At 66.9% G+C, this 12,665-nt stretch overlaps 1 protein-coding gene across 1 annotated transcript; it reads right to left on the bottom strand.

The window, feature by feature from the left end:
* Positions 1–2,956: 2,956 nt before the first annotated feature.
* Positions 2,957–12,441, bottom strand: LOC126635175 (latent-transforming growth factor beta-binding protein 2-like; the record flags this gene model as incomplete). Its single annotated transcript, XM_050306133.1, has 9 exons — positions 12,385–12,441; positions 11,878–11,952; positions 11,661–11,703; positions 10,288–10,410; positions 10,032–10,157; positions 6,383–6,505; positions 6,125–6,259; positions 4,302–4,427; positions 2,957–3,283 (listed from the first exon to the last, which is right to left on the bottom strand). Coding segments are annotated over exons 1-9 (1,135 nt in total), but the record flags the coding sequence as incomplete, so codon positions are not given.
* Between the last annotated feature and the right edge of the window lie 224 nt (positions 12,442–12,665).

Below are 12,665 nucleotides of genomic sequence, written 5' to 3' on the forward strand. Positions count from 1 at the left end.
CAGTTAATGAGGGGGGTCCCCATGGGGAAGGGGGAGGGGCACAGGGACCCCTCCTGGCACAATTTGGGGGTGTTCAGGTCAAGGGGGTCCCCAAGAGGATGGGGGCACAGGGACCCCCACACTTGGTGAATTTTGGGGAGGGGGTTCAAGTCAAGGGAGGGGGCACAGCATATTTTGGTGGGGATCGGGTCAGGCCAAGGGGGGTCCTAGGAGGGGGAGGGGTTGGGGTCCCCACTCACCTGCGGGGGCCCTGGGGACCCTCGGGACTCGGCCGGGCCCGTGGGGACAGAGGGTCACGTGATCCTTGGGGAGGGCGGTGATGTCAGTCAGGACCCCCCACCCCTAAATGTGACCCTTGACCCCAAAATGGGACCCCTCCCCAAATGGGACCTTTCACTTCCCGACCCCCCATCCCGAACCCCCCAAGACCCGACACTCCCAAACCCCACGGGGGTTCCTGGAGGGTCCCCATGTCCCAAACCCCACGGGGGTCCCGGGGGGGTCCCATCATGTCCCAAACCTCACGGGGGTCCTGGAGGGGGTCCCCCCATCTCCCCAACCCCACGGGGGTCTTGGGAGGGGTCCCCCCATCTCCCCACCCCACGGGGGGTGTTCCCACCATCCCCCCAAACCCCACGGGGGTCCTGGAGGGGGTCCCACCATGTCCCAGACCCCACGGGGGTCCCACCATGTCCCAAACCCCCTAGGGGGGTCCCACCATCTCCCCACCCCACGGGGGGTGTTCCCACCACCCCCCAACCCCACGGGGGTCCCGGGTGAGCTCTGACCTGTGCCGGGGGCGGGGCAGCCCTGCGGGGCAGTGGGTGCCCCACGCCCACCCCAGGGTGGTCCCGGGGTTCCCACCCTCTCCCAAACCCCACGGGGGTCCCAGGCGGGGGTCCCACCAGTGTCCCAAACCCCACGGGGGTTCCCACCACCCCCAAACCCCACGGGGGTTCCCACCTCTCCTCCAAGCCCACGGGGGGTCCCGGGTGGGCTCTGACCCGTGCCGGGGCGGGGCAGACCCGCGGGGGGCAGTGGGTGCCCCACGCCCAGCCCAGGGTGGTCCCGGGGTCTCCTCACCAATGTCCCAAATCCCACGGGGGTTCCCACCTCTCCCAAATCCCACGGGGGTTCCCGGGGGTCCATCAATGTCCCAACCCCCTGGGGGTGTTCCCCACCTCCCAAACCCCACGGGGGTCCCAGGAGAGGTCCCGGGGGGGTTCCCACCCTCTCCCAAACCCCACAGGGGGGGTCCCACCCTCTCCCAAACCCCATGGTGGGGGTCCCACCCTCTCCCAAACCCCCCACGGGTATTCCCACCCTCTCCCAAACCCCAGAGGGGTCCCAGGAGAGGTCCCGAGGGGGTTCCCACCATCCCCCCAAATCCCACGGGGGTCCCGGGCGGGGGGTCCCACCCTCTCCCAAACCCCACGGGGGGGGTTCCCACCACCCCCAAACCCCACGGGGGTCCCGGGGTTCCCACCTCTACCAAACCCCACGGGGGTCCCAGGGAGGTCCCGGGGGTTCCCACCATCCCCCAAATCCCACGGGGTCCTGGGCAGGGGTCCCACCATGTCCCAAACCCCACGGGGGGGTGTTCCCACCATCCCCAAACCCCACGGGGGTCCCAGGGGGGGTTCCCACCCTCTCCCAAACCCCACGGGGGTCCCGGGTGGGCTCTGACCCGTGCCGGGGGCGGGGCAGACCCGCGGGGGGGGGCAGTGGGTGCCCCACGCCCAGCCCAGGGTGGTCCCGGGGGGGCTCCCACCAATGTCCCAAACCCCACGGGGGGGGTTCCCACCCTCTTCCCAACCCCACGGGGGTCCCGGGGGGAGTCCCACTAATGTCCCAAACCCCCCCTTGGGGGTGTTCCCCCCACCTCCCAAACCCCACGAGGGTCCCGGGGGGGGTTCCCACCCTCTCCCAAACCCCAGGGTGGTGCCGGGGGCGTCCCACCAATGTCCCAAACCCCACGGGGGGTGTTCCCACCACCCCCAAACCCCACGGGGGGGGTTCCCACCCTCTCCCCAACCCCACGGGGGTCCCGGGTGGGCTCTGACCTGTGCCGGGGCGGGGCAGGCCCGCGGGGGCAGTGGGTGCCCCACGCCCACCCCAGGGTGGTCCCGAGGGGTCCCACCACTGTCCCAAACCCCACGGGGGGTTCCCACCCTCTCCCAAACCCCACGGGGGTTCCCACCACCCCCAAACCCCACGGGGGGGGTCCCACCATCTCCCAACCCCACGGGGGTCCTGGGTTCCCACCATCCCCCAAAACCCACGAGGGTCCCGGGGGTTCCCACCATCCCCCAAATCCCACGGGGGTCCCGGGGGGAGTCCCATCAGTGTCCCAACCCCCCCCTGGGGATGTTCCCACCCTCTCCCAAACCCCACGAGGGTCCCGGGGGGGGTCCCGGGGGGGGTTCCCACCATCCCCCAAACCCCACGGGGGTCCCGGGGGGGTTCCCATCGTGTCCCCACCCCACGGGGGGTTCCCACCCTCTCCCAAACCCCACGGGGGTCCCGGGGGGGGTTCCACCATCCCCAAAACCCACGGGGGTCCTGGGGATTCCCACCCTCTCCCCAAGCCCCACGGGGGTCCCGGGGGGGTTCCCATCGTGTCCCCACCCCACGGGGGGTTCCCACCCTCTCCCAAAGCCCACGGGGGTCCCGGGGGGGATTCCCACCACCCCCAAACCCCACGGGGGTCCCACCATCTCCCCACCCCACAGGGGGTTCCCACCCTCTCCCAAACCCCACGGGGGTCCCGGGTGGGCTCTGACCCGTGCCGGGGGCGGGGCAGACCCGCGGGGGCAGTGGGTGCCCCACGCCCAGCCCAGGGTGGTCCCGGGGTCCCACCCTCTCCCAACCCCACGGGGGTCCCGGGGGGGTGGGTCCCACCCTCTCCCAAACCCCAGGGTGGTCCCAGGAGGTCCCCCCATGTCCCAAACCCCACGGGGGTCCCGGGGCTCTTGACTCCGTGCCGGGGCGGGGCAGCCCCGCGGGGGGGGGCAGTGGGTGCCCCACGCCCACCCCAGGGTGCAGCAGCACTGCCGGTGGGTGACGTTGGGGGCCACGACCCCGCAGGCTCTGCTGAAACACGAGCCCAGCTCTGGGGTCCTGGGGCCCGGGGTCTCGGGGAGGGAGGCTGGGGGCCCGCAGCGCCCCGTGACGGGGTCGAACTCGTGGCTGCTGTCGCGACAGAGGCACAGGAAGGAACCCTCGACGTTCTCGCAGCGCTCGGAGCCGCAGACCCCGCGCAGGGTCTCGCACTCGTCCACGTCTGGGGGAATTTGGGATTGGGGGAATTTTGGGATTGGGGGAAATTGGATTTGGGGGAATTTCGGATTTGGGGGAATTTGGGGATTTGGGGGAATTTCGGGATTTGGGGGAATTCTGGGGTTTGGGGGAATTTTGGGATTTGGGGGAAATTTGGGATTGGGGGAATTTCGGATTGGGGAGGGAATTCTGGGGTTTGGGGGGAATTTTGGGATTTGGGGGGGAAATTTGGGATTTGGGGAGGGAATGCTGGGATTTGGGAGAATTTCGGGATTTGGGGGAATTCTGGGGTTTGGGGGGGAATTCTGGGGTTTGGGGGAATTTCTGGGATTTGGGGAGGGAATGCTGATTTTGGGGGAATTCTGGGGTTTGGGGGGGAATTTCGGATTTGGGGGGTATTCTGGGATTGGGGGAATTTCGGATCCAGGAGGAATTTCGGATTTAGGGGGAATTCTGGGATTTGGGGGGGAATTCCGGTGGCCGTGGGGCTGATCCTGGGATTTTAGGGCTGATCCTGGGATTTGGGGGTTGATCCCAGGATTTGGGGAGGGGGTCCATACCCAGGCAGTGGTGGCCGTGGGGGGCTGATCCTGGGATTTGGGGTTGATCCCGGGATTTGGGGTTGATCCCAGGATTTAGGGGGCTGATCCTGGGATTTGGGGTTGATCCTGGTAATTTCGGGGCTGATCCCAGGATTTGGGGGCTGATCCCGGGATTTTGGGGGTTGATCCCGGTATTTGGGGAGGGGGCCGTACCCAGGCAGTGGTGGCCGTGGGGGGCTGATCCCGGGATTTGGGGGCTGATCCCGGGATTTGGGGAGGGGGCCGTACCCAGGCAGTGGTGGCCGTGGGGGGCTGATCCCGGGATTTTGGGGGGTTAATCCCGGTAATTTGGGGGTAATCCCAGGATTTGGGGAGGGGTCCGTACCCAGGCAGTGGTGGCCGTGGGGGGCTGATCCCGGGATTTGGGGGGTCGATCCTGGGATTTTGGGGTAATCCCAGGATTTGGGGAGGGGTCTGTACCCAGGCAGTGGTGCCCGTGGGGGGGGGTCTCGTAGCCGGGGTCGCAGGCGCACTGGAAGGAGCCGGGCAGGTTGTGACACGCGGCGTGGGGGCCACACAGGGTCCCGTTGGAGCACTCATCGATGTCTGGGGGTTAAAGGGTCAGGGGGCACCCCTGGGGGCAGGGGGCCACACAGGGTCCTGTTGGAGCGCCTCATCGATGTCTGGGGGTTAAGGAGGTCAGGGGGCACCCCGGTCAGTGGGGGAGCACCCATGGGGGCTGGGAGGGGGCAGGGGGCACCCTCAGGGGGCGTGGGGGGGTCAGAGGGTCCCGTTGGAGCGCTCATCGATGTCTGGTGGGGGGTAAATTCCACCTGGCACTCCCAGTGTCCCCATTCCCAGTGTCCCCAATCCTGTTCCCAGTGTCCCCAGTGTCCCCAATCCCATCCCCAGTGTCCCCAGTGTCCCCAGTGCCATTCCCAGTGTCCCCAATCCTGTTCCCAGTGTCCCCAGTGTCCCCAGTGCCATCCTCAGTGTCCCCAGTGCCCTCACCGACAGAGTTCCCACTGGTTCCAGTCTGGAATCCCGCCTGGCACTCCCAGTGTCCCCAGTGTCCCCAGTGTCCTCAATCCCATTCCCAGTGTCCCCAGTGTCCCCAGTGCCCTCACCAACGCACTCCCCACTGGTCCCAGTGTGGAATCCCGGCTGGCACTGGGGCTGGCAGCGGAAGGAGCCGGGATGTTGTGGCACCGCTGGGTCCCTGTCCCCAATCCCAGTGTCCCCAGTGCCATCCTCAGTGTCCCCAATCCCATCCCCAGTGTCCCCAGTGTCCTCAATCCCATTCCCAGTGTCCCCAGTGTCCCCAGTGCCCTCACCAACACACTCCCCACTGGTCCCAGTGTGGAATCCCGGCTGGCACTGGGGCTGGCAGCGGAAGGAGCCGGGGATGTTGTGGCACCGCTGGGTCCCTGCCCCCAATCCCAGTGTCCCCAGTGTCCCCAATGCCATTCCCAGTGTCCCCAGTGTTCCCAGTGTCCCCAGTGCCATCCCCAGTGTCCCCAGTGCCACTCCCAGTGTTCCCAGTGCCCCCAGTGCCCTCACCAACGCACTCCCCACTGGTCCCAGTGTGGAATCCCGGCTGGCACTGGGGCTGGCAGCGGAAGGAGCCGGGGATGTTGTGGCACCGCTGGGTCCCTGTCCCCATTCCCAGTGTCCCCAGTGTCCCCAGTACCATCCCCAGTGCCATCCCCAGTGTCCCCAGTGTCCCCAATCCCATTCCCAGTGTCCCCAGTGCCCTCACCAACGCACTCCCCACTGGTCCCAGTGTGGAATCCCGGCTGGCACTGGGGCTGGCAGCGGAAGGAGCCGGGGATGTTGTGGCACCGCTGGGTCCCTGTCCCCAATCCCAGTGTCCCCAGTGCCATTCCCAGTGTCCCCAATCCCATCCCCAGTGTCCCCAGTGTCCCCAGTGCCCTCACCAACGCACTCCCCACTGGTCCCAGTGTGGAATCCCGGCTGGCACTGGGGCTGGCAGCGGAAGGAGCCGGGGATGTTGTGGCACCGCTGGGTCCCTGTCCCCAATCCCAGTGTCCCCAGTGTCCCCAATGCCATCCCAGTGTCCCCAGTGCCTCCAGTGTCCCCAGTGTCCCCAGTGTCCCCAGTGCCCTCACTAACGCACTCCCACTGGTCCCAGTGTGGAATCCCGGCTGGCACTGGGGCTGGCAGCGGAAGGAGCCGGGGATGTTGTGGCACCGCTGGGTCCCTGTCCCCAATCCCAGTGTTCCCAGTGTCCCCAGTGTCCCCAATCCCATCCCCAGTGTCCCCAGTGTCCCCAGTGCCCTCACCGACGCACTCCCCGTCATTCCCAGTGTGGAATCCCGGCTGGCACTGGGGCTGGCAGCGGAAGGAGCCGGGGATGTTGTGGCACCGCTGGGTCCCGCAGAGCCCGCTGGCCCCGTACTCCTGGCACTCGTCCACATCTGTGGGGTTTGGGGGGCACACTCAGACCCCTCAGTGCCACCCCCAGGGGGTTTTTTGGGGTCCCCGGGGTGGGTTTTGGGGTCCCCGGGGTGGGTTTTGGGGTCTCTCAGCCCCCCCCTCACCGTGGCAGCGCTCCTGGGAGGGGTCGGAGCGGAACCCGGCGGGGCAGCGGCACTCGAAGGAGCCCTCGGTGTTGAGGCAGCGCCCACCGGCACAGAGGGACCCACCCTGGCACTCATCGACATCTGGGGGGGATTTGTGGGGTCAGGAAGGGGTTTATGGGGTCAGCAGGGGTTTGTGGGGTCAGCAGGAGGGTTATGGGGTCAGCAGTGTTGAGGCAGCGCCCACCGAGCACAGAGGACCCACCCTGGCACTCATCGACATCTGGGGGATTTGTGGGGTCAGCAGGGGTTTGTAGGGTCAGGAAGGGGGTTTATGAGGTCAGCAGGGGGTTCTGGGGTCAGGAGGGGTTATGGGGTCAGGGGTGGTTGGGGGTCAGCGGTGTTGAGGCAGCGCCCACCGGAGCAGAGGGACCCACCCTGGCACTCATCGACATCTGGGGGCATTTGTAGAGTCAGCAGGGGGTTAGTGGGTCAGCAGGCGGTTTGTGGGGTCAGGAGGGTTATGGGGTCAGGGAGGGGTTGTGGGGTCAGGGGTGGTTGTGGGGTCAGCGGGTGTTGAGGCAGCGCCCGCCGGCACAGAGGGACCCACCCTGGCACTCATCGACATCTGGGGGATTTGTGGGTCAGCAGGGGAGTTTGTGGGGTCAGCAGGGGGTTATGGGGTCAGGGGGTGGTTATGGGGTCAACAGGGGGCTATGGGGTCAGCGGTGTTGAGGCAGCGCCCACCGGAGTAGAGGGACCCCTGGCACTCATCGACATCTGGGGGCATTTGTGGGGTCAGCAGGGGGTTTGTGGGGTCAGCAGGGTGGTTATGGGGTCAGGGGTGGTTATGGGGTCAGTGGTGCTGAGGCAGCCTCGCCGGAGTAGAGGGACCCAGCCTGGCACTCATCGACATCTGGGGGATTTGTGGGTCAGGAAGGGTTTATGGGGTCAGCAGGGGGTTATAGGGTCAGCAGGGGGTTATAGGGTCAGCAGGGGGTTGTGGGGTCAGCAGGGGGTTATGGGGTCAGGAGGGGGTTTGTGGGGTCAGGAAGGGGTTATGGAGTCAGCGGTGTTGAGGCAGCGCCCGCCGGCACAGAGGGACCCACCCTGGCATTCATCGACATCTGGGGGGATTTGTGGGGTCAGCAGGGGGTTTGTGGGGTCAGCAGGGGGTTATGGGGTCAGCAGGGGGTTGTGGGGTCAGCAGGGGGTTATGGGGTCAGCAGGGGGTTTGTGGGGTCAGCAGGGGGTTATGGGGTCAGTAGGGGGTTATGGGGTCAGCAGGGGGTTATGGGGTCAGCAGTGGGGGTTATGAGGGTCAGGAGGGGGGTTATGGGGTCAGCAGTGGGGTTATGGGGTCAGCAGTGGGGTTATGGGGTCAGCAGGAGGTTATGGGGTCAGGGGGTGGTTATGGGGTCAGCAGTGTTGAGGCAGTGCCCGCCAGCACAGAGGGACCCACCCTGGCACTCATCGACATCTGGGGGGGATTTGTGGGGTCAGCAGGGGGGTTATGGGGTCAGGAGCGGGTTTGTGGGGTCAGCAGTTGGGTTATGGGGTCAGCAGGGGGGTTATGGGGTCAGGAAGGGGTTTATGGGGTCAGGGGGTGGTTATGGGGTCAGCAGTGTTGAGGCAGTGCCCACCAGCACAGAGGGACCCAGCCTGGCACTCATCGACATCTGGGGGATTTGTGGGGTCAGCAGGGGGTTATAGGGTCAGGGGTGGTTGTGGGGTCAGGAAGGGGTTTATGGGGTCAGGGGGTGGTTATGGGGTCAGTGGTGTTGAGGCAGCGCCCACAGGCACAGAGGGACCCACCCTGGCACTCATCGACATCTGGGGGATTTGTGGGGTCAGCAGGGGGTTATGGGGTCAGCAGGGGGGTTATGGGGTCAGGAAGGGGTTATGGGGTCAGCGGTGTTGAGGCAGCGCCCGCCGGAGCAGAGGGAGCCAGCCTGGCACTCATCGACATCTGGGGGCATTTGTGGGGTCAGGAGTGGGGTTATGGGGTCAGCAGGGGGTTGTGGGGTCAGCAGGGGGTTATGGGGTCAGGGGGTGGTTGTGGGGTCAGCGGTGTTGAGGCAGCGCCCACCGGCACAGAAGGACCCCTGGCACTCATCCACATCTGGGGGGATTTGTGGGGTCAGCAGGGGGTTTGTGGGGTCAGCAGGGGGTTATGGGGTTAGCAGTGGGGGTTGTGGGGTCAGGAGGGGGCTATGGGGTCAGCAGGGGTTTGTGGGGTCAGGACGGGGTTTATGGGGTCAGGAGGGGGTTATGGGGTCAGCAGGGGGGTTATGGGGTCAGGAAGGGGTTATGGGGTCAGCAGGGGGTTATGGGGTCAGGGGTGGTTGTGGGGTCAGTGGTGTTGAGGCAGCGCCTGCCAGCACAGAGGGACCCAGCCTGGCACTCATCGACATCTGGGGGATTTGTAGGGTCAGCAGGGGGTTTGTGGGGTCAGGAGGGGGTTATGGGGTCAGGAGGGGGTTATGGGGTCAGCAGGGGGGTTATGGGGTCAGGAAGGGGTTATGGGGTCAGCAGGGGGGTTATGGGGTCAGCAGGAGGGTTATGGGGTCAGCAGGGTGGTTGTGGGGTCAGGGGGTGGTTATGGGGTCAGTGGTGTTGAGGCAGCGCCCACAGGCACAGAGGGACCCACCCTGGCACTCCATCGACATCTGGGGGGATTTGTGGGGTCAGCAGGGGAGTTTGTGGGGTCAGGAGGGGTTATGGGGTCAGGGGGTGGTTGTGGGGTCAGCAGGGGGTTATGGGGTCAGTGGTGTTGAGGCAGCGCCCACCGGCACAGAGGGACCCACCCTGGCACTCATCGACATCTGGGGGGGATTTGTGGGGTCAGCAGGGGGGTTATGGGGTCAGCAGGGGTTTGTGGGGTCAGCAGGGGGTTGTGGGGTCAGGAAGGGGTTTGTAGGGTCAGCAGGGGTTTGTGGGGTCAGCAGGGGGGTTATGGGGTCAGCAGGGGGGTTATGGGGTCAGAGTTTTTTTGGGGGGGGGTTGGGGTGTTTTTGGGGTCCCACCGAGGCAGGAGGTGCCATCAGCCGAGGTCTGGTATCCCGGGGTGCAGGGATATGGGATTGGGATGGGGATGGGATTGGGATGGGGATGGGATGGTCCCAGTGGTTTTTGGGTGTTTTTTGGGGTGTTTTTGGGGTGTTTTTGGGGTGTTTTTGGGGTCCCACCGAGGCAGGAGGTGCCATCAGCCGAGGTCTGGTATCCCGGGGTGCAGGGATATGGGATGGGGATGGGGATGGGATATGGGATTGGGATGGGATATGGGGTATGGGATATGGGATATGGGACTGGGATGGGGATGGGATGGTCCCAGTGGTTTTTGGGGGGTTTTTGGGGTGTTTTTGGGGTCCCACCGAGGCAGGAGGTGCCATCAGCCGAGGTCTGGTATCCCGGGCACAGGGATGTGGGATTGGGATGGGGATGGGATATGGGATTGGGATGGGATGGGATGGTCCCAGGGGTTTCTGGGGGTGTTTTTGGGGTCCCACCGAGGCAGGAGGTGCCATCAGCCGAGGTCTGGTATCCCGGGGTGCAGGGATATGGGATGGGGATGGGGATGGGATATGGGATGGGGATGGGGATGGGATGGTCCCAGGTGTTTTGGGGGTGGTTTTTGGGGGGTGTTTTTGGGGTGTTTTTGGGGTCCCACCGAGGCAGGAGGTGCCATCAGCCGAGGTCTGGTATCCAGGGGCACAGAGGCACCTGAAGGAGCCGTGGGTGTTGAGGCACTCGCCGTGGGGGAAGCAGAACTCGCCCTCCAGGCACTCGTTCACATCTGGGGGGGGTGAGCACAGAGAGCATCGTGAGGGGGGCACAGGGGTCCCACAGAACCCCCCCGGGGGTGGGGATGGGGATGGGATGGGCACAGGGGTTTGAGGGTTTGGGGGTTTATTTTGGGGTCTCACCGTGGCAGGAGGAGCCGTCGGGGCCGACGCGGAAGCCGCGGGCGCAGTCACAGCGGAACGAGCCGGGCGTGTTCTCACAGAGCCCGTGGGGGCACAGGGTGCCCTCCTCGCACTCATCCACGTCTGGGGGCACAGGGGGTCAGGGGGTCAGGGGGGCTGGGGTGACCCTCCTTGGCACAGAGTGACCTCTCCCCGGCACAGCGGGTGCAGTCACAGCGGAACGAGGCCGGGCGTGTTCTCACAGAGCCCGTGGGGGGCACAGGGGTGCCCTCCTCGCACTCATCCACGTCTGGGGGGCTGAGGAGGGTTATGGGGGTCAGCAGGGGATCAGGGGGTCACAGGGGGCATGGGGTGACCCCTCCCTGGCACAGCGGGCGCAGTCACAGCGGAACGAGCCGGGCGTGTTCTCACAGAGCCCGTGGGGCACAGGGTGCCCTCTCGCACTCATCCACGTCTGGGGGGCACAGGGGGTCAGGGGGTCAGGGAGGGTTATGGGGGGCACAGGGGGCTGGGGGTGACCCTCCCAGCACAGCGGGCGCAGTCACAGCGGAACGAGGCCGGGCGTGTTCTCACAGCGCCCGTGGGGGCACAGGGTGCCCTCCTCGCACTCATCCACGTCTGGGGGGCACAGGGGGTCATAGGGGGCACAGGGGGCTGGGGTGACCCCATGCAGCTGAGTGACCCCCACCCGGCACAGCGGGTGCAGTCACAGCGGAACGAGCCGGGCGTGTTCTCACAGAGCCCGTGGGGGCACAGGGGTGCCCTCCTGCACTCATCCACATCTGGGGGCACAGGGGGTCAGGGGGCTGAGGTGACCCCTTGGCACAGTGGCTCCCGGCACAGCGGGTGCAGTCACACGGAACAGAGCCGGGCGTGTTCTCACAGAGCCCGTGGGGGGCACAGGGTGCCCTCCTCGCACTCATCCACGTCTGGGGGCACAGGGGCACAGGGGGTCAGGGGCTGGGGTGACCCCTCCTTGGCACAGAGTGACCCCTCCCCGGCACAGCGGGTGCAGTCACAGCGGAACGAGCCGGGCGTGTTCTCACAGAGCCCGTGGGGGGCACAGGGGTGCCCCTCGCACTCATCCACGTCTGGGGGTCACAGGGGTTATGGGGGCACAGGGGGCCAGGGAGGGGTTATGGGGGCACAGGGGGCTCTGGGGTCCTGGGGGTGTTCTGGGGGGGCACAGGGGTCCTGGGGGTCCCGGGGGGTACCTGAGCACCGTCCCTGGCGCAGGTGGAAGCCATGGGGGCAGGGCTGGCAGCGCCCGTGGAGGGCACAGGGGGGATCTGGGGGCACAGAGGCACCCCGGGGTCTGGGGGTCCCAGGGGTGTTCTGGGGTCCCATGGGGGTCTGAGGGTCCCGGGGGGTACCTGAGCACCGTCCCTGGCGCAGGTGGAAGCCGTGTGGGCAGGGCTGGCAGTGCCCGTGGAGGGCACAGGGGGTCTGGGGGCACAGGGAGGGGTCTGGGGGCACGAGGGGGTCTGAGGGGCACAGGGGGTCTGGGGGCACAGGGGGGCACCTCAGGGGTCTGGGGAGTCCCATGGGTGTTCTGGGGGTCCTGGGGGTCCCGGGGGTGTTGGGGGTCACCTGAGCATCGTCCCTGGCGCAGGTGGAAGCCGTGTGGGCTGGGCTGGCAGCGCCCGTGGGGATCTGCAGGGGGTTCTGGGGGCACAGGGGCACCCTGGGGGTCTGGGGTCCCATGGGTGTTCTGGGGGTCCCGGGGTCCCAGGGGGTACCTGAGCATCGTCCCTGGCGCAGGTGGAAGCCGTGAGAGGGCAGGGCAGGAAGTGCCGTAGAGGGCACAGGGGGTTATGGGGGGCACAGGGGGGCACGAGGGGGGTTTATGGAGGGCACAGGGGGTCTGGGGGATCTAGGGGGTTCTGAGGGGTCCCTGGGAGGTCTGAGAGTCCCGGGGGTCAGCCTGAGCATCGTCCCTGGCGGCAGGTGGAAACGTGGGGGGCAGGGCTGGCAGTGCCCATGGGAGGCACAGGGGGGTTTATGGGGGCACAGGGGGGTTCTGGGGGCTGGGGGCACCCTGGGGTCCCATGGGTGTTCTGGGGGGTCCCATGGGGGTCTGAGGGTCCCAGGGGTCACCTGAGCACCGTCCTGGCGCAGGTGGAAGCCGTGTGGGCAGGGCTGGCAGGTGCCCATGGGGGGCACGGGGGGGTTATGGGGGCACAGGGGGTCTGGGGGCACAGGGGCTGTCTGGGGGTCCCAGGGGGGTTCTGGGGTCCCAGGGGTGCACTGAGCATCGTCCCTGGCGCAGGTGGAAGCCGTGGGGGCAGGGCTGGCAGCGGAAGGAGCCGGGGGTGTTGATGCACTCCTGGCCCAGGCACATCAGGCCCTCTCTCGGCAGCGCACTCGTCGATGTCTGG

Source organism: Myiozetetes cayanensis, unplaced genomic scaffold, assembly GCF_022539395.1.
Source record: "Myiozetetes cayanensis isolate MyiCay16 unplaced genomic scaffold, myiCay2020 scf1125, whole genome shotgun sequence".
NCBI lineage: Eukaryota > Metazoa > Chordata > Aves > Passeriformes > Tyrannidae > Myiozetetes > Myiozetetes cayanensis.